Source organism: Cupressus sempervirens, chromosome 4 (genome assembly GCF_028749045.1).
Source record: "Cupressus sempervirens isolate cs-2001-9-10 chromosome 4, ASM2874904v1, whole genome shotgun sequence".
In the NCBI taxonomy this organism is placed as follows: domain Eukaryota; kingdom Viridiplantae; phylum Streptophyta; class Pinopsida; order Cupressales; family Cupressaceae; genus Cupressus; species Cupressus sempervirens.
In genome coordinates this window covers 850,369,852-850,392,747 of record NC_143121.1, presented here as the reverse complement: position 1 = coordinate 850,392,747, position 22,896 = coordinate 850,369,852, and the positions used below count along the sequence as shown (strand labels likewise).

Here is a 22,896-nt window from a genome sequence, read left to right as displayed (position 1 = left end):
TTGTACAATACTTATTGCTGGAAGCATACATTAAAAACATCATCATTAATAGTTGAAACAAACCTAATTTTTCTCTCCGATACGCAACCACGCTGCTGGTTGCTTCCTCCTTGGGCAGCGCCTATCAAAAACCGCAATATTAAATCTCTGATTTTTAATTCACTGTAGCGTTGTACTGTTCACAGCACTGTAGCTGCTGTTATAACCCCTTCCAACCTGTAAACAGATTCATCCACTTTTTTCTTACTGAAACACAATATTGACTCCAGAATGAAGTCAACTCACAGGCAAAATTCAAGTGATATTTCACACCCTCAAATTGCATCAACTCTGAAGATACTACGTTCTCCACAGTCTGAATTCTTCTCAAACTTGTAGAAACCCTTGTTGCCACAACTTCAAGAAATTTCACAAGGCAAAGTTTTTAAGCAATTCTCATAACCTACTCTTGAAGGAAGACAAGGTTTGTTTATAAGGACTCCTCAACTCCAGAATGAGTCTCCACGCTCAATGTGGGATAAAAGATATAATAATAACATAAAAAATGTTATTACATTAAAACTTAGAAAACCCCTTTTAATTTTTCCATAAGCTTGGACCCACAATTAATTGAAATGATGGCCCCTTTTATGATATCATGACCCTCACTTAAGTTATATATTATAACTTAACAATATAGGCTCAAAACCAATAATGTTTATTTTAACTAAATAAACATTAATATCGCCATTATTACTCAACATTTTTGAATGTCCTTTGGACTGGGAGCTAACATGATAGACCTGCATATGACCATACCCCTTTTCTAAAAATAGCAGGGGTCTATCTTTATAACTCCAAAACTGCTAAAAATAGCCTGACCAACCCAAACTCAAAGGAAAACTCATCATAAACAAACTCTGGCAACCCAAAAGAGTACTCTGCTCTGGTCCTTGGAGAATCTCCACACCAAGGTGACCCTCTATCCAATCTTATTAGCCTACGAGGGTCTCTGATAGGCTAATCACCAGCTAAAGTGATGTCTCTAGCTAGAAGGGGACATCACAGTTTGTGTACTCTCATTGAGTTATGCAACTCTAATTATGCACATGGTGTCTACAACACAGGAGTATATCATTCACTGAGTTGTAATGTTGACAACACAGTTGTCCGCACTCCTCATTTAGCACATGTTGTCTACTCCACTTATTTGCGTGCTACACCATTGTAGGCTTATCCTCACATCATCGCACTTAATCCCATGCTCAATGGAGGATAATTCATATCTGGTGGACATGTGCCTGGTTGTATGACATATCATGATGCTAACTTCTATGCATTCTAGAAACTCTCCTGAGGCCTTTATATTCAAGCACTCCTAGTGTACTCTTAATCCAGTTATTGAATGAATATCATCATTCTGATCATACTCTGTCTATTTTGGTCTACTATGTGCTTGTATTCAGTTCTTTAGTTCTTGGGTGAATTCTGGCCTAAGCCAAATTCTTGCACATATTATACCATTTACTCTGCTTTCATGATAGCAAATTGTTAATAATATTTCCTTCCAAAACTTGTGTTAATCACAAAACTAAGTTAAGAGATCTTGGATATAACATGAAGACTTCTCATATTAACATCTCCCGAATTTATAGACATGTATCCACTTCCAGTGAATCTCACTGAAACAAACAATCCATCTGTTCACTATTTTCCTAAGTGACACTTTCACAATTTTCTCTATAAGCATATACCTAACTATTTGTCTTAAATGGTATTACCTTTGCATAATGTTTCTATTAATGACTACATTTATTAACTCACCCTAGCCAACTTGCCAACAATCTCCCCTTTTGGCATTGAATGAGATATTGTCAAAAATTAGCTAAGTAACAAAAATTGTGTCTTCAAATTTTCAAAAACTTTACAAAATTATGGTCATTCAAAATATAGATCATTATATCATCTATATAATACATAGTTGCCCTTCTAAGGCAAAAATATGGTACAATATAAGAAGTTTCTTATGAATGTCTCATATTCTACATCCCAAGTCTTCTTTATAGACTTAACTACTTGTATCATCGCACATATCCCATATGTACCAACTTCTTCTCCATTTAGGTCCATTAGGATGAAATTCTCATTAGAATTATTTGCATCAAGTAAGGTATTCAACTACTTTTGTAAAATGTCATCTTTGGAGTCAAGTGATCTCTAAATTGAATAAATCTTGCTATCATTTTGTTCCTCTCATTCTCCAATATATCAAGTGCATTGAATGTTTTACTCACTCTCTTGTCAACTTCAATGATGCTCAAATCATATTTCTCCTAATCTCCAACAATCTGTTCTAATTTTGCCTCATTTTTTTAACACACTCTATGACATCTCCAGTAAATCGATTTGCTCTTGTGCATGCAATATATATCTTTTTGCTTCATATATGCATCCTCTAATATCTTGAATGCATGTGTCAATGACTTGTAGATCATTTCCTATGTTATCACATACCTTATGAAATAGCTTTGCTTTAAATTCTTGTTGAGCTTTCAATGTCGCTAGATTAGTTAGTGAGGTGAAGTTATCATCAAATTCTTCAATCACTTTATCTAAGTTCTCTATCATATATGTTCCTTGTAGCTGAATTGGTGAAGGTACAGTTGTCCTTAGAGCAACTTGTTCCTCAATTCCTTGTTCTGTGACCTCTTCTTTTTTTGTTTGTCCTTAGTGCTTTTCTTTTTCTTAGTAATCTTAGGCTTCTTGAAACTGATTGCCTTGTAGTTTTCTTAGGTTCATTTTTTGCTTGGTCTTTCTTCTTTACTGCAGGAGAACATCTAGTAGATTCATGAATCTCTAGAATGACCTGTACTCTTGTGATCTCAATATCAAACTCAGTAGGTTCCGTATCCAAGCAAAAAAAAAAATTTATTGGCTTTTCTAGATTTCTGTCAAAACATGATCTTGGTTAAGACACATAATTTAGTTGGTAAATTCAGATGGTTGTGATGTTTCTAAATTAGCAACCGCTCTCTTCATTAATCAGTAGTCTGTTAAATCCACTCAAAGACAAAGTATTTGATAGATTCTCAATGGGATTGAGGAACAGTTGACAAGGTTTTCTAAAAGCCCAGATTTTTTCGAGCTATGGGCAACCTTGTAAGAAGATTGCAATGAAATATAGACTTCTGGCATTCTTAAGATGTATATTTTTTTCTCTTCTGGAATTGATTGTGTAACAGTTTTTAGCATCAACATTTTAGATCATATTCCATGATCCATCATCAGAATGTAGTAGAGCGAAGGAAAATAAAATATGAATTGTGAACATCTTATAGATATAATATTAAGATGCACACTTAACCTGCCAACTGTCAGTTTTTGTGTACCCAGGTTCTGGGAGTTTTGGTACTTGTAAGATTCCCATAACCCTAGACTCATCTTCTCTTAAACTATTACAAACTGTGAGCATCACCTAGATCCAATGAGCACTCAGTGTTCCATTTATTGTCATGAGAGATGGATTCATGTTGAATCACTACTCATGAAACATGGGTCAATGAGTTTGACTCAAAAATCACACAATTAAAATCCCGATATCAATATCACAATATTACAAACTTGTTTTCTATCTATTGAGAAATTGGCACTAAAAAGGTCAATCCCAAGGTAAAAACTCTTTTGGATGGGATGTTTACCCAAATAACTCTCCTTTCCATGGTGTTGGATGGAGTTCTAGCAAGTCATCCTTCCAGACTTTGCATTGGAGAGGTGTACACAAAGATTTCACGGGGGCAGTTGGTCTCTCAATGCAGCAGTTCTCACAACATTTAGCCTTTGGCCAATCCAAGGCAGAGGATTGGATTACTCAAAAGAAAAGGGCTAGAGAAAAAATGATAAAATAGTAAAAATGCAATGTCATTGCTTCTAAAATGCAAAAGTTGGAATTGCAAACATACCACATTAACAAAAGCTCCGTTTGGTTGTAGAAATTGGGTGGAAATAAGAAAAAAATACCCTCATTTGCTAATTTGATGTTTGTTGCAAAATACAAAATTAGAATTAGAATCTGTTTATCCTAATTTGACTCCAAAATGAGCATTACCAGTATTCCTATTCTTATTCCACTTTTAAATAAACTCAATTTGATAGATTGTCGAGACCGTGACTTTGTTGCTTTATTGCATTTTGCCGCTCAAATGCATTTTTGAACTATTTCATCTGTCCATCAACTATTTCCTCCATTCATCATTAGATATAAACTATGTCAACATTATTTAAAGTTTAATATATAAATTTTTTTCAAATGACAAAAAAGACTAATATCAAATTTGATATATTTTCTAAACTTTTATAAAACTATCTTTACAAATAAATCTTCTATTTAGTCTTATAATAAAAACTATGTTGAAAGATCATTTAAATATCCTATTGATGACCTTGACTTTTTTGTATTTTTAATCAAGTCGAGAGGCTTTCTACAATGGCAGCAATACTCAATGTAAACATTTTCCATTTTGAGAAAAATTTGACATTCATTTACATGTCAAGAAAACAAAATAGAAATAAATTAAATATAATCAAAATCATGCAAATTACATAGAGGAAATGGAAAAATGAGGCAAGAAACGGAAAAATGAGGCAGATCAAGAGTCTCGAATCATTTTCTCACACCTCTTCTCACATATATATGCAATGATGAAAATTATGGGAATGTGAAAATAGGTGCATCGAGAAGGATATCTCCCGGCTTATTTTATATATAAAAAATATATATAAGCTAGTTTATAAAAAATACATATAAGTCTAGGTCATCAAGGTCATCAGTAAGAAATAAAAAATAAAAATAAGTCAAGGTCATCAGTAAGAAAATACAATTAAGTCAAGATCATCAAGGTCATTGGCAAGAAATAAAAAATACAAATAAGTCAAGGTTTTCTACATAGTTCTTATTATAAGAATAAATAGAAGATTTATTTGTAAAGATACTTTTATAAAAGTTTAGAAAAGATCTTAAATCTAATATTAGTCTTCTGTCTTTAAAAAAAAAAACATATTTAAATTCCAAATAATGTTGACATGGTTTATATCTTATGATGAATGGAGGAAATAGTTAATGGACAAACGAAATAGTACAAGCGGCAAAATGTAATAAAGTGGCAAAGTTGGGACAAAGTCACGGACTCGACAACCGTCATTTATTAAAAAGTAGAATAAGAATAGGAATACCGGTAATGCTCATTTTGGAGTCAAATTAGGATAAACAGATTCTAATTCTAATTTTGTATTTTGTTTGTTGGAATAGATAGATGAAAATAAGAATAGGTTTTATATTTGTTGTTTGGTGCACAAAATTAGAATATAGAATTGAAATTCATATGCTCATTTTGCCCCAAAAATGAACATATCTCCATTATAAAAAATAATTGTTATTGGAATAGGCCATTCCTATTCTCAATAACAGTTTTTCAAATTATATCATTTTTAAAGTCTGATCGTTGCTGCACGTATGAACATATCAATTTGGAGCTCATTTTACTCATTTCACAACTCGACAGGTTTCTGCTTGGCACTCATTCGGCATTTTACGACTGCAATAGAAGGATTTTGCTGGAGATCATTTCCCCAAGTCTTTGTCTGCGATTTGAGGGTCTCTTCATATCGTCACAGGCATCTATCGTTTGCCCTTGATTTGCTTTTGTCTTGTATACAGGGGGGATCAACAAACAATCCATTCCTTTCTTGTTCGGATCTTTTTGTATCAAAAGAGGCTGTTACAATTCTCTTCGGCTAGTATTCGGTTACTTAACAGTCTTCTCATGAAAAGCTTCTTTGGTGCTAGGACTCTTTGTTCTAGAGGAAGAAGATGAAAGAAATTCTTGTGCCGCCATTTGTTGATTCTGCCAAAACTGCATTTTGTTCTCATATGCAGACCTTGGTCGTTTTCTACCACCGTTGTGAATGTTCTTAGTTGGGTTCTTAATTGGGCTCTTCTCAGAGATTTCATTTGATGTGAGGCAGCTGTACAGTGTAGATCGAACAGTCTGCAACTTGGGACTGACAGTGTAATAATGGTTCAGGACATAAACCTGGAATTTCAGGCAAAGAAGTGAATGCCAAGGCTCAAAATACAGGATTAAGGCACTCATTTTTCACTTTTAAGGCCAATTCTGAAAGCTCTGCCCGGGTAGCTTCCAATCCCATTGATCCCATGTTATGACCTGCAAGCGTTTCTCTAGCCTTTTCTAAGGAGTAAACTAAAACTGTATTTTAATTCCACTTTTGTACAATCAAATAAGGGATTAACATATTCCTAATTAAATATCAGGTAAACCAAACAAGAATGGGATTGCTATTTTCCATTCCCATTCCCTATTTCCATTCCTATTCCAATTTTTCATTATAATTTTCTATTCCTATGCCAACAAACAAACAGACCCTAAAAAGTTTCATTTTCAATTCTCCTTACATCCATCACTATGAAGAAAAAAAAAAGTCCTCGGATGCCACTCTTTTTTGTTATATGCCTACCCACCATAAACAATATATTACAAACAAACAATTGAAACTACAATAGCGAATGGAAGAAACATTGCTTTGGCTGTATCATGTATGGTTAAGTAATAAGCCTACGGGCTTAACCAATAGGCAAACGGGAGGGAAGAGACTTGACGATAGGTGTGGGATCAAGGCTTGAAACAAGTAGTCCAGTTTTGCACTGTTTGTTGTGCCTTGATTCCATGATTGTATGGTAAGTTATCTCTTTCCAAACCTGATGACTCATTTTCTTAGTTCTGCATGTCAATTGATCAGTTTCCCTGCAGGATAGAATATAGTGGTAACTCAAAGCAAACTTGTTACCTGTTTTCCGAACTCTCTTAACTTCTTTAACATTTGTCTATCTGATGCAAAATGGTATATGGAGACCTCTCTCGCCAATAATCAGAATTTTAACATTGGCTTTTGTCTCAACTGTTTCTATCTGGAAAGCTGGGTTCAGACACTGGAGCTCAGGTCCGGGTCTTGATTCGAGCCCGGGTCCGCTACAAGTCCAGGCAGGGTCCCTGTTTGGGACTGTGGGTCTACAGAGTGGACCTGGGCAGACCCACAGTCCCAAACAGAGACTCTGCCTGGACCCCAAGCAGCTCTGGGAGGGCCCACGGCCTGTGGGCCCGAAGAATTAATATTTTTTCTAATATATTCATTCTATGAAATGACTCAGTAAGTTAATTTTATAATCATGCATATTTTTCTTTCTTTTTTATTTTATTTTATATAGAATGCACATATATATATATATATAGACACTCACGAACTCACCCACAAATCCAAATGGGAAAAAAATTGTCCTAACCCACGAACCCGAACTCGAACCCAAATCCATCCCCAAACCCAAAGCGGCAACTTAGGTTTCTGTTTAAACATGCTCTTGCAGGTTCTAATTAGCTGATTTTCGAACTTACAACCATACTTGCTTACCAACATGCTCTAGCAGATCTCATTTGCAAACAATGGAAAACATACTAAAGCAATGGAAAACATACTAAAGAATGAGCAACACAATACTGAGTAGATCTCAATACACAAATTTATGATACAACTTGAAACTAGACATCAGAGCAACGAAAGAAGAAAAATCGCACAACAATAGCAGCCTACTCATACAGGACTAAGTTGCAGCTACTGTAATTATAGATAAAGATGAAAATTTGCAAATCAAATCTGACATGAAATGGAAGAAACAAAAATAAATAATGCATAGGCCATTTAAACACATTAAACAAAGCCCGCCCGCCAAGTTCTAGAAAGCTCAGGTCAAAATATAATACATGAAAAACATGTACAAATTTCCCAAACTAAAAAATGAATAGACATACAATTTGAGAATATAGCCCTCTGAAGTGAATACAAAAAACTCTTCAAAACTTGCTCCGAGTTGATTCACATCAAGAAGTATTAAGGAAATGCCTAGATATCTGAAGATAAATTATTCATCTTGTGTGCCTTTTTGAGGTCTAAATTGGTGCAAATGGTAAACTTTACATGAAAAATGTTTTAGATCTTTGCAACCAACTCAACCTAAACAAATGTTTTAGATCTTTGCAACCACCTCAACCTAAACAAATGTTTCCATTCTAGAAAAACTATTATAAAGATACACAGTGATTTTTACCATGACGCAGCTTCCCTAATTCCCTTTTTAGAGTATACAGCCCTTGAAACATGTCGGCATGGAATATATTATATAATAAATGGCTGTTAGAATCAGTTTCTACATTAAAAGTGAACGTGCACCAAAGGGTATATCTGTTCCTTCCATGGGCTACTCGCACTTTATTGAACGGTATATGTGTCGGACAAACAGCAAAGATGCACGGAAACCAACAGTTCCCAGCATTAGGAAGAATCCATAGCATATGCAAGCCATATAACCAAAGAAGAATGACGTCTGCATAAAGCCAGTCATATCCGATCGTGCAAAATAATAGTAGAAGCAGTAACCAAAAATGAAAACACCAGTTGATCCACCACATAAGACCGATCTGCATCAAAACTCATGAAATGTTTCAGTTAGATAACTTGAAAGCTGAAACATCAAAAGCTTCAATCAATTTAAAACTGAAATAGAGCATAGAAACTCTTTTATAGTAAAATAGAAAGTTGAAGGCACGGTACTAACCTCCACCACCACTGATGGTCTTCAACAGCAAGCTGAAAGTATGTAAGGGCAATTGTGATAAATGCCGTTACAATTATAAGAATAATGAAAACAATGAAGAGGATGCTATAGATTGTGTAAATCTTGTGACCCCATAAGCTTGCAAAAATATAGTAAAGCTCAATGTATATGGCACTGAATGGCAAGAAGCCTGCCATTGCCATCTGAGGAACTGTCCCTCGGTACCATGGTAATGGGGGAATCTCTCGGGGATACTTTGTGGTTCGACAAGGAGCTTGAAACTCAGTCTTACTGTTCTTCCCAGCAATGCCCCCCAAGACAAGTAAAGGAGAGGTGACAAGTGTCCAGATAAGGAGAATCACAAGAATCGTTCCAAATGGTAATGCAGCAGTGGCATGGTAGGTTATAGCAACTGTGTTCAGGAAGCAAAATGTTAAGAATAAAGGCCCACAAAATAGACAACCCGTCAATAACAGATTCCGTACCTGCCAAGAGTAATATTTAAGATGTTAAATTTAAATTATACCAACGCCACATGTCATGAATTACAAAATCACTAACAGTGAATGAAATCTATGTAATTACCCAGTTTTTTCCTTCAAGTTGGCAATAGAAGGAGGCCGCTGTGTATCCTGCAATACCAGATGTAAGAGCATATATAACAACCAGTGCAGTATAGAGGGCACCCCTGTTATACGGATAGAAAACGCCCACCAATGCAAGCATAAAGATGAAGATAGCACTGCATTAAACATGTAAGGCAATTTATATCAAAAAAGTAAAATAATAAAATTTGAAAAAACGTTAAGAGAGGACTTATTTTTTACATCAGGCAAAACAATTAAAATTAAAATTTACGGTTAGAAGCAGTACACATCATCATTATTAAAACTTTTATCACTGTCTAATTGATAAAGGCAATAAGTTCTACAATGACATACAGTGCCAGTAGCTGCGTGCCAGAGCCCAAAATAGCACAAAATAGAGACTTTCGCGGAGGGTATCTGAAAACATCTCCATGGATATATTTCCATCCTGTCTCCTCTTGATCATCCGCTGTTTCTTCATCATGGGAATATCTTTCAATTATCAAAAGCAAAAGGAATGTTAGCAAATAGAAATAAACTTGCAATGACCAATCTCCAACTAAACCAAGGCTCCAAATCCCTGCTTAACAAACAAGCAGACATAATTGTTTAGATGTAGCAGCAGGGAACCTTACTTGACAAAATCATTCTTCAGAACGCGCATTAGTATTGTTGCTAGAAATCCTGTTAGGAGTAGTACTGTCACACAAGAATTGATGATAGAAAACCAATGGATTTCCAAATGCTGGGGCAAAGATGAAGACTTCGAATATTTCTCCATCCGTTGCTCAAAGGGAACATCAGTTTCTGTCCACTTAACAGAGTACATGTACTCAACTTCAATGTCCTCGTCTTTAGTGATATCAACACTGAATCTCGGATCAGTGCGCACATTGATTTCAATGACACGATCTTTGTTATATAGAATTTCAAAATGGACATGTGTGTAAAGTAAATATTTAGGCCCCTTCTGATCAGGCTTCATGTCCTTGTCAAACTTCCCTATGAAGCCCCAAATTGGTAGATCATCATAATACATCTGAAAATAGTAATCATTCTTAATAGCTTCTCTAAACTTCACCAAATCCTCCCTTGTCAACTTCTTTCTGCAAAGGGTCTCGGACTCCTTATTGACTTTAAAATCAAGCCTATATCGAGCATCAACCATACGATCACCATTCAAAACTTCTCCCAGATCTTCCCTCTTCTCAGTTATATGGTCTGCAATTATGGCTCAGTGCAAAAGATCTCGTTTTCATTCAGAATGTTGTTTCACATAACTCAAAGCACAAAAAAGATGTACAAACTCAAAAAGAAACAATGCTCAAAAGTAAATGAGGAAAACTGTATTGTACAAACCTGGTCGACAAAATGGTAAGTCAAAATACCGATATGTTTCACTGTACAGTGTAAAACAATCAAAAGAGTCAAAGATACAACCAAAATATATTTATCTAAACTGTGAACCATTAAATTGCAGTAGCATTCATTTTTTAAATAGGAGATAAAACAAAGAAAACCTTTAAGAATCGCTTACATTTAGGCTAATAAAAAATTAAAATATTCCTTTTTATAGAATAATTTAATTTACTACTAATGCTCATGAAAGTTGGCAAATGCATTCAATATATATAATTTACCATGAAAAGGTTTGATCGGGTAAATTTTAACAATAGAAGAATATGATTTGTAAAAAGGTATCTACACTGCCAATTGGCAGAAAATAATCCATAAAAACTTGGCAACACTCGTCAAAAAAAAAACTCATTTGCATTGATAGAGTATGGAAGAAGAGCATAATCTTGTTACAGGGACCATAAATTTTGTTGGAAAAAGATAGCTACAATTTAATTGTAGATAGGAACAATTAGATGTCAATATTTTCATGAACACCAAACTAGAAGATATCATTGAAGTCAATACCTTACACTAATATTGAGACGGCTAGAGCGTGGTAACTAGCCCTTTGAATATAAAATACAAGAAATAGCTATTTTGTGCCCAACACACTAGCTCCCTATAAACTATATTTCCTTTAGCGTTTAGATACTGTTATAACACAAACCCCTTTTTGTCAGCAGGAAAAAGATATTCTGTAATTGTACAACACTTAATAACCCCGTAGTTGCAGGGTGAAGAGCATGTGTCTACTTCGCTTCGACCTGGGCAACCCTAGCTTGAAGAACTTCAGTTTACAACAAAAACCTAATGGGCCAGAGCTTGAGTACATTACACATGTCAAAGGCAAGGAAATTATAATGGTCTGACATAACTGTACAGAGAAAGGCGCTAAAAGAGGCCAGACTATCTAAAGTATTAAAACCACATAAGTAGCGGAAATGGAATGCATCTATTACTCATCATAGTCATACATGTGTATCACCGTGAACATATTAAAAAATTGCAGTTTATGACATAATAAACTAGCTCCCGTATCTCAAATTCAGATATCTGGTAATGCTAAAAGGTATCACCCTCGGTCCACTCGTCTTGAATGGAAATGGTTTAGACTTCAGAGAGAGATTTAAAGATGGAAATGGTTTTCCTTCTGCTTACTCATCACAATTAATTATTTAGTTACTGACCATTCTATTGCTTACCTTAATCTTTTGTATGGCATGGGAATGGAATTACATTTAGATTTACATTTTCCGCATATATGCAGAAAAGCTTTTGTTTTTTATATTTTATTTAAGTTGACAGGACAATAATGTAATAACGACACTACTATAGCTCCATTTAAATGAAAATAAATTTAAGTAAATGCCAGCTCTTCCATATGTGATAAATTCTTATCCACTTAAACGAAATTGACTTCTTACAGCCTTTAACCTCCCGCATCTCCCATTATAAAATATCCGGAAGAGTTTCTGGATATGACTGTGTTATAGTTTTTAGCTAATTTGTTGAATCGGGAATGGGTACAGGTACGGGTACGTGGATACAAAATGCTGATATGACAAGTAAAAGTGTTTAGGGGTTGAGTACCTTTTTTTTACACTCATATGTATAGATGTATAGATGCAGCCTAAAAATGGAGTTAAGTTTAGAATGTCATATATCTATACATATGTTAAACAGAACTATTACAAATTTCAAATTTTGAAACATATCATTCTAATTTAATTTCAGGTTTCTGTATCGAAAAGATCAAGCCAGAATTTCATAATAGATAAGTTCAGAGTTCACAAAAAAGCAGTCGAGGTCTTTAAAATATCTAAAAGATAAAACTAGAATCACTAAACATTTTGGCATTCAAAAACACAAATCCTAGATGTGTACCCAAGGGAGATTTCTTTCAGAATCAGATTCCATTATGTTTCATACTTTAAACACTAGGAAAAGTCTAACGATTCAGCAACTTAGATTTTTAGCTTTAATACTTCAGATCACACTCCATGATCCATTATCTAAATGAAAAAGAAATAAAATGTTGATACTATATAAAATTATATCTATAACTAAAAACTCTTCTCAACTCATAATGATGCTAAGCGGATCACATTGCTTTATAATTATTAACATCATTTTCTTGAACTCGTAATCAGATCAGATTGCTTTATAATTAGTCATTTATATAATGACTATTGATGGAGGTCATCTTCAGATGAGTTTTAAATACAAAGAACAAAATCCAATACAAAGTTTTTTTGCCCGCATTTATTTGGAATCATCCATGACCATACCCAGGCAATTCCAACTATATTGTGGTGAGTCCGGTGGCAAGTGACAATTTCAATTCGTTCTATTTAAATTTAGACTTTCACAATTGTGTCCTAAATTCTAATTAAATGTTCTTTTTTTTTTTTGTCTTGTTGGTAACAGTGAAATAAAAACATTGAGTTTTAGTCAATGAGCTATTGATCTATTGGTGCACTGTGAAGTTGAAAGGTTCTTAATGAGCATATCAGATGTCAAGTCTTTACGAGTGCAAGATTCCGACATCAAAAAAAATGAGATCAAGATCGTGCCTCAGACAAATTTAGTAGAATGGATACCTCTTAGTCATTGGTTATTAACCAAAGATATACAGCCTAAGGCTCATGCTCCACTATCAGATAACTAGGATGACTTTGTGAATGTAAAACCTCCACCATAAAAAACATTGCAATTTGTCTGACAAATAAGTGTCACCACAGTAAGCTTCACAGTCACCAGAGTAAGTAGCACAACAAATCTCTTCTGATTCTGTAGTTGTTTTCACTGTTTAAGAAGTCTGATACCCAGAATACTTTTACTGCAAGTAAGCGTGGGGCTGCCTGTGTTTCTAACTTTCTAACTTTCCTGTGATCAATCTACATTAACTTATGTCAATGATTATGCCGATGCTGGTCTTAGTAAACACTCATGTGATGCCCATTACAGCTTCTATTACTTTAATACTGAACAATTAATATCTAAATGATATTCCAATTTAACAAATAGATAAATTGATATCAAATTAGTAATATCATATTTCAAGTTTGTAATATTTATGTTAGTTTTGTATGATATATACATGATATATGGTATTCTGAACTTCATTCCTGTTTTGAGGCTGCAAATATGTATGTATTTATTATTTAAGTATGTTTTTGTACAGATGTGCCCAGATGAACCCAACCCTGAAAAACATTTAGCCACCCAGCATGGTATAGCCAATCCCCGTTTCGTAAATGGGACTTAATTCATTCAAATATGCCACTCCAAGTTTTCTAAGACAGAGAAAAATAAAGTACAACCCCTCAAGAAGGTGAAAGTTCGAGTTATCAACTTATCTCATTAAACAAATTCAGATGAGACTAATGGGTTTTGTATTTGGAGGGCTCAATTGATTGAAATCCATGAAGGTCTCACGGATAAATAGAATCGTCAGTGAACCCTCTTATCGGATGCATAAATGTAAGAAATTTTGAGTTTTACTTCAAAGGGTTCGATGATTATTCGGGTAAATTTTGGTAGCTCAAAATCGTATTACAGAAAACAGCTAATTCCAAGTACTAATTCCCGACAGTGACAAGCATGGGCTATTACCATTGATCGGCCCGATGGATTCCGCGTGCAATCCAGCTACCAGCGCATATACCCTGACCAGGAATTCCCTCAGCAGCCATTGTATGAACTTTGGAATCCTGGTAAATTTCATCATTTAAGCCCTTTTGAATCCTAAGCTTTAGCAGCTGAATATCGCGTCTCCCAAAAAATAACTATAACAAGTACAAATCACCACATTCATACAGAAACCAATAACAACAGACTCCAGGAACATAGTGAACTTTTCTCTTGTGACTAGCCACCATAAGAACACTAATCAACGCCACAAACTATCCTTTAAAATAGCCCCGATATAAATCAGGAGGCCATCCATTTAATCTATAGCAAAACCCTTATTTTCAACACAAAAATACAGAAACACGAAGAGGGCAAACGAACTAATATTTCTCATCATGGCCGGACACATAGACAAAGAAACCACAAATGAAAAACAAAAACCTACCAAATAAGAAAAGAAATGCGCAGAAAGGCTCTGTATTTACAGATGTAAAAGTCCAAGTACCTTGGATTCTGAAAGGGGCCAACTTTATTTGCATAAAGAGGCACATGATCTCCGTCACTGTACTTGTGATCAGAATACCCGGCCTGCACCTGAGCTCCCCATGACAGAACTAGAAAACCCAGCAGAAACACCCAACTTTCCATCCTGCAGATGCCAAAATCATGAACCAGATCTGGGTCCGTGTATCATGAAAAAATTGACGTTTATGTTTGAGGAAACCTAGAAACCAAACCTAGGATTGAACGCAAAAAATGAGATGCTTGACTTGGGATATGGCTCCACTACTGCAGATTTTTACTGATTCGTTCACTTCCGACAAATTCTCCAATCATGCAATTTTGTAGCTTGGGCATCTTTGGGTTTAGTTTGGACATAATTAAAATCACCACTTGAATGACTTCCCGAGGTAAATTGCAAAACTGAGCTACAGTACTTCTATCAAATGGATGGATACGAGTTGTTGATTAGTAACCTTGGTTTGGTTACTTTCCCAAAGGTTGATTAGCCTAGGTGCTTACTGTGGCAGTTTGGCTTCTTTCTAGAAGTGCTTTCTCTTTTGTGTTGATTTCTATTTATTTTGCTTTTAATCATATAAAAAAATAATTTTTTCCTTATTGAAGCTCGCTAATTTCAGTGGTGAGATTTTTTTTACTGTAATAATTAAGGATTAGCCTAGGTGTTTACTGTGGCAGTTTGGCTTCTTTCTAGAAGTGCTTTCTCTTTTGTGTTGATTTCTATTTATTTTACTTTTAATCATATAAAAAAATTATTTTCCTTTTATTGGAGCTCATTAATTTCAATGGTGAGATTATTTTTTAGTGTGATAAACATAATAATTAAGGATTATTATTTTTTTAGCTTTTTTATTTTTGGAAAGGTTTAGAGGTACAAAATATGTGTTCTTGAAAGAGAGGTAAAAAATTCAAATTCTATAAAGAGTAAGGTATTGTATATCTTGCTTGAAACGTAGTTATGATAGTCTCATATTATTGTCATTATATGTAGACCCAAAAAAATATGGTATTATAGACTAGAAAAGCTTGTTTCCTTTCCTTTCCTCTTTTAATTAGGTTTTTCTTTGTATTATGATTGTCGTAAAAGTGGTGTGTTTTATATATGAGTTTATAAAATAAACTTGAACTTAATTTGAACTCGTTTAGATGTATCCAAGGATTGATTTTAATCGTTAGACCAAGTATAATTTTACTTGAGTTGTATTTGTAAGCATGAAAAGTAAAATAGGTTCATTTTCACAATGCAAAAATGACCTCATAACTATTAGATTCAAATTTAAATTTTGATCTAGGCCAATCATGTCTCAGTTGATTGCTCAAGTGTGAAAATTAAAAATATATACTAGTGTGGTATATAAAAGGATAAACCCTAATCCAACATTATCTAATCACAAGTTTTCGTTTCAATTTGTGCCATTACTCAACTAGCACCATGGCACATCATTGCATCATTCTTTTTCACCAACACTACACTTAACGATAGGGTTGTGCCTATTGTACTATTATTTATTATCTTTGATCTTTGCATTGATATTTTTTAACCAAATATTGAAGCTTTGACCAAATGAGAAGATTGTTACCTTATACACTCCTCAAGATATTCATCAACATTGCTTATTGTATGGGTCAAATGGTGTTATAATTACCTCACATACTCTTCGAAGTAATCATTTCACCACTTAGAATCAAATTCTAGGAGGCAAAGTGAATAATTTTCAAGTGACCAAAACTCTAGACATCCTTTATTAGTATAGAGGTCTAAATCATTAGTATTAAATTTACTTCTATAGTGTTAATTTACATGCAACATAATGGCATATGTTGAAAATAAGAACATAATCAAAAAGTTATATATTTAATTGACATCATCACATTACATGTTGGTTTATTTATAGGGGCAACCTTCTTTGAGAAATCCTCAATACATTATGATTCATTAATAACTCATTTTTTAATGTAAACCCTTATCTAAACTAATAGTACTCTAGATAACTACCATATCCAGTATATGTAGGATGAGCATAGAAAATAGGGTTGTTAGCAAGAAATTTGAAGGAGGCATACCAAAGTTCTACTTTTTAGCATTAATGTTGATGATATTCCTATGGGGAGTTGTTGGCTCCTAATTTGACAAGATTTTAACCACCTTTTGAAGTTACACATAATATCTAGGAGATATCCCAAAAATCATGACAAGTTTTCTAAAGGAAAATCAAAAGGGCCAACTATTAGGACTATTTTAGTCTTCTTCTCTTTGAATTCTGCATAATTCATGCAGGTGTACCTTGGAATTTATAAATCTTCCACATATTGATCAGTTCTTGGTATCAATTCCAATATAACAGATGAATGCCTATTTAAGGACTAAAGAAGGGATGCAAGATGGCTAATTCCTCAAACCCTTAGACTCCTTAAATCAAGTGGGAACCCTTCAATCTAGTGGTGAAGTCCATAGGCCTAATAAATTCTAACAAAAACTTTAGAATCCTTGGACTATCATGAGACAACAATATCCTCAACCTTGATGCCAAATACTTATCAAACCTGACAAAAATGGCATCATCTACATCCAAAGACATGTTTGCACTCCATAATTGAACAAGTAAGAATTCTCCCTTGTGTTCTCTTGTTAGTTGCATTTATTCTTCAAAATAAGTAGCTCTTTCAAATAGGAACATGGGCATCAACATTGAATACCCTCAACTTTGCCTTTTGCAATTCCAATTAATCCTATCATGCCCAAATTTTACAAGGCAAAACACAACCAATAATTATTTTTATTTTTTTTGAAAGGTGAACTAAAGATAATGTGTATAGAACTATATTTGTTATGAACATTCTATCGAACTGTGAGGTTTCTGGATAACAATTCATGTTTCCTCAAGGATGTTAGAAAGTTACTAATTTGATCATAGAGTTTGGAGATGATAAAGTTAGTTGGTGTAAAGGAATTTGTTTTCATTTGAAATCATGTACTTCAAGTTTCCACGGGGGTGCCAATTTATTTCCTAACATTTATTGAAAATCTAGGTTATGACATAAGAGGCGGGTTAGGTTATCATTTTGATTCTAGGTCCAATCCTTGAAATAAGACTTTTTGTGTATAAATATGAAGTACAAATTGTATATCAATTGAAGCTACAATAATTCAATTGTTCGAATTATTCTAGATGTTTCAATTTTCAAGTCGTCTTGCCATATATATGGATATTCTAAATTTGTCACATTCTATAACCACTTTTATTCTAGTACATCATTATATAGGTATGACTATTTTAAGGAGTTTCTTATGTTTTACCTTTATTAACCCTGATCATATTGATGACTTACTAGTTAGGTACTACTTAACTAGACTATTAGGTTTATCATCAACTATTCTATTAATTAGAATGTATTTGTTTGCTTATTTAGTATTGTTATTACTAGTATTATTTTACCATGATTACTCTTATAATACCTCCTCTCTTTATACTTAAAGTATAAATTAAATACAATGTGTAAGGTATCTTCAAAAGCGATACTGATCCTAGGTGGCTATTTAATACACCAAGTACTTATAATAATGCATGCAAGAATTTTACGAGAATTTTATACAAGCACTTATTTAACAATATATTTTTAAAAAAAATTAATCACAAATGAATACCTAATTTTAGCAACCTTACTACTAATTTTTTGTTCAAACCATGATCTTGACTAATCAACAATTAGATTACTTTATTTATAACATTAATAATTATTCCTAACTTAACATCTACACTTACCTACATCTCACTTCCTAACACTAACACTTGACTTTATATCATACTACTAGCCAACATTATTAATTAATCCATTTAGTAAAAATTACATTCCCTACTACCCTACCTTGTTCAATACCATGTTTGAAATATAAAATGCCATATCTAATTGCTTGGGTTAGCAACTTAGGCTCATGATTCAATTTACCTGATTTCCTACTCATACATGACCTAGTTGTCACTACATATCCTATTAACTAATCCTATTCCCCTTTTTCCAACATTAATAATTTTATTTTTTTTAAATCATTCATCAATTCCTATTATCTACCTAGTACCTAGCACCTACCCACCCCACCCTAGGCTACGCTATATCTAAAGTGCCTATACTCCTAATTTGGCACATGTTTCTTAGTCTTTGAGTGGAGCGCGCCAAAAAAACAATGTCCCTAGGCCATATATGCAAAAGAAACAAAACCTAATGACTTTTCTAATGGGAAGGAGGCACCTAGGTAGTGTTTTTGACTTATGTCAAAACTGACCATCATATCCATGCACCCAAAAAGATTTTCCCCGATGTGGATGGTGATTGGTGGGAAGGGGAGCATATTCCATGATTTGAAAAGACTTAATTTCCTCCTTGTTAGAAAAGTGGCACCCAAGAAAAGGGGAAGGTTTGATATTGGTCAGAGGAATTCATAAGTATATGCATTCCAAAAAGGTTTCTATACACAGTGTGAATGTGTATTCATGAAACTTTAATATAGAATGCAAATAGACTAACGACGAACTAGACTAAACCCACTCTATGAGCGTCTCATGTTTCCCTAACTACAATTGCTAAAATAGCTCTCAGACCAACATCTTAGTGACAGTTCTAGAATGGAAGTATGCTAAAAATGCAGATCTACAAGGATACATGCAAGATCTAGGACTAAAAATGTACATTATATCCTATTGAAATGGACATGCAATAAATGATGCTAAATAACATAAAGCAATGCTAAAATGCTATGAATTCACTAGAATGGTAATGCTAAAATGATAACTCAGAATGTGCCTATAGTGTAGATGCCTAAAACTTGGGTCCTTTAGCTCTTGGATTTCCCTCCTATTTATAGGATTTCGAAAGGGATTGGGGTAAGAATCAGGATTTTCACCTTTGACTGATTGGTGAAAGTGAAATTGAAAATATCTCATAAGAGACTAGGAGGAAGAGTCCAACAGACTTGGTTTTGAGGATAATTGAGGATATTTCTAATTCTTTTAAAATGAGAAAGGGAGATTTTCAATTTTGTGAGGATAAATGATTTAATAAATGTTTATTTATTTCCAACACTTTGCCTTTTTCTTCCTCCCTTTTTGAATTTCATTTTATGAATTTGAATTTTTTTCCTCCTATTTTAAAGTTGATTTAGGTCTTGTCGATTTGATAGATAATTAATGACCTGATGTGATTTTGATTTGAAAGTTTGTTGTGTACTTCTGATTTTCTCTTTTATTTGCATTGACTAATCAGAATTGTGTAATTCAAGTCTCTACCAATTTTTGGGTGTCTACAAATGCCCCTCTTTGAGCTAATATCCGAAGCATATTAGTTCAAAGTCTATCTTGGTTTTCTAGTTTTAGGTCGAATTCTAATGATTGAATGATGTCTAATTGATGATGTTTTGATGTCTGATCTTCGATGGTTTGATGTCTTGATCATTGATGATTTTATGTCTTAACTATTGTTGATTTGATGTTTTAATTGTCATTGATTTGATGTTTTGATTGTCATTGATTCAATGTTTTGATTGTTGTTGATTTGGTGTTGTGATATTTTTGCTTGGATACCCTAGTTTTGGTAGACTTGATGTTTGAAATTTTTGGCTGGGGCAGAATGTTTTTGATGTTTCAAAAAATTTTGATGCTGTAGTTCAAATGCCCCAGTTTGATACTAATATATTACCCCTCAGAAATGAAAACGGAAGAAAAAAATGGAAGTGCAAAAGTTAAGTAGGTTTCAATTTTATTTCTAAAATGTGGGATAGTTGACGAAAAAAGATTATTAGGTTGGTTTGATACAATACCCAATTTGTGAGAATGAGAAAAAAGATTCCAATGGTGTGTAAAGGGGGTTAAAAAGTGATAAAAATACCCCTCAAGAGGGTTAAATAGGTCAAAAGACATTTTACCCTTGTCATTTTCACACTCTCCTTTTGCATTTAGTGTTTGAAGCTCTGATTCAGCGAGGATGGTGGTCCCTTTGCGAGAGCACAGATTCAAGAGGGGTCATCGATATGAGCGTCCTGTAGACTATAGTGCCCCAATAAGTCATCGAGATCTTTCATTTTACAAGTTTTCCATTTGTACCTTTGTTTTTTTAAATTTTGCATGAATTTTCATAAGAAATGTGGTAGTTTTATCTTTTTAGCACATTTACCTTTTCTTGTAGAGAATTCAGGTAATATTTTAGTGCATGCATAGGGTGAATTAGTGCATATAAAACCCTAGGTTTTTGATGAATTAGCACATATAGTGAACTTGTAGTGCATATAAGTGCTTTGGTAGCGTATTTGAATAATTTAGTGCATATGATGGTCATTATAGCGCATATGTAGAGTTTTTTAGCGCTTTTGTTTATAATAACATGTTTGTAATTCAAAATGACACATATGTGTATTGTAATAGCACTTAGCCATATTATAGCGCATTCTAGGTATGAAATAGTGCTTTTAAATATTGTAATAGCGCATAGGTCTGTTTTAGTGCATATGATGGATCTTATAGCACATCTGTCCTAGGAAATAATGTAAGTGGACTTTGAAGGTGCGAAGACTAATTATAAAGCCTAGATTGAGCAAAAGATAATGCAAGAGGCTAGAGGCTAGGTCTGGCGGTCAGGTATCTATCATAATGAGGGAACCCTAGGGATCAAGTATTCACAACGTGATGTTGTAGGATCAGTCTTGATGATAAATAGGTAAAGAGTGATGGCTCAAGATACAAAGTAGGGAAAATAAACTAGTCCAACTCAAGATAGGGAGGGATGAATAACAGGTCCAAGATAGAACTAGTAATTGAGTAGCTAGATAGAGATGGTAAACTGTTAACTGATGTATGATGATCACTTGGGATGAAAACTGGTGTTATTGTTTGTCTGATGAAAAATAGGTTTGTAGGTGAAAGCCCATGGTACTAGGATTGTATCTGTGGCCATTACAGGCAGTAGACCAATTATCATATGCAGACTAATAGGTGATAGACAAGTGTGGTTTCACATATTTGTTACAGATGCCCCAGTTCTGAGTGAATCGGGGACTACTAATAACTGTGGCTGAGCAATGACACTCGAACCACAACACCTTTCATTTGCCAATGGGGGAGATGATAGTGACTCCTGAGGATGTATATAGGGTATTGCGGATCTCAACAGTAGGGGATTTGGTGTATTATGATCAGATTGCCGATGGCACCACTTTTAGAGATGTGTTCGGAGATGATAGCATTGGGGATGACAGTGTGTCCTGGTTCCAGATGTTGGATACAATTGTTAATTATGTATTGTCTTTGATGTTACACAAATGTCATATCAGTCATCAGACAGAGTCTACCAAGCTCAGATGATCTGCAAAGCAATTTACAGTGTCTATCGAACATTCCTGAACTTAACAAAGAAAAGTTAATGTTTACTGAGCTCACTCAGGCATCAAAGGATTTTGTAGCAAAAGTTAGTATTAACCGAGCTCCCAAGGTTAACAAAGAAAAGTTAATGCTTATCGAGCTCACTCGGGCATCAAAGGATTTTGTAGCGAAAGTTAATATCTACCAAGCTCCCAAGGTTAACGAAGGAAAGTTAGTGTCTACCGAGCTCCCAAGGTTAACGAAGGAAAGTTAATGTCTACCGAGCTCCCAAGGTTAACAAAGGAAAGTTAATGTCTACCGAGCTCACATGGTCAGCAAAGGAAGGTCAGTGCTAACCGAGCTCACTCGGTCTCCAAAGGATTTTTGCATAGTTTGCAGTGTTTACCGAGCTTCACTTGGTTAACACTAGAAAACCATTCTGGAGCAGTAGTTACCGAGCTTGGTCGACCAGCAAAGAATTTTACTATTTTGGTATTAAGTTTAAATTGGTTCATGTGGTCGACTGATGTAATGATTCTTTTGTTATTGGAACCTATATTTAAGCTGACTTGATAATCTGAAAGGTATATATATAAATGCTCAAGTTGTGAATTAGTGTGTGAGTGTGAATATGAGTATATGGATAAGGATGGAATAAGCGAGTTAAGCAAATTTTGATGAAGGATTAGATATCCTGGAGGAGATGCAAAGTTGTATTCGATCAGCTAGGATCCAGTAAAAGCAGAACAAAGAT

At 34.3% G+C, this 22,896-nt stretch overlaps 1 protein-coding gene across 2 annotated transcripts; it reads right to left on the bottom strand.

The window, feature by feature from the left end:
* Positions 1-7,881: 7,881 nt before the first annotated feature.
* On the bottom strand, positions 7,882-15,160 carry LOC149564048 (transmembrane 9 superfamily member 2-like). 2 transcript variants are annotated; one of them, XM_089827140.1, is made up of 8 exons: positions 15,015-15,160; positions 14,783-14,926; positions 10,606-10,646; positions 9,882-10,467; positions 9,601-9,738; positions 9,245-9,401; positions 8,660-9,144; positions 7,882-8,522 (listed from the first exon to the last, which is right to left on the bottom strand). In XM_089827140.1, exons 2-8 carry the CDS (start codon positions 14,923-14,925, stop codon positions 8,303-8,305), a joined length of 1,770 nt encoding a protein of 589 aa, XP_089683266.1. In that variant the 5' UTR covers position 14,926; positions 15,015-15,160; the 3' UTR covers positions 7,882-8,302. The 2 variants fall into 2 exon arrangements, with proteins under 2 accessions (XP_089683266.1, XP_089683265.1); XM_089827139.1 differs by having other exon boundaries at positions 14,783-15,094.
* Between the last annotated feature and the right edge of the window lie 7,736 nt (positions 15,161-22,896).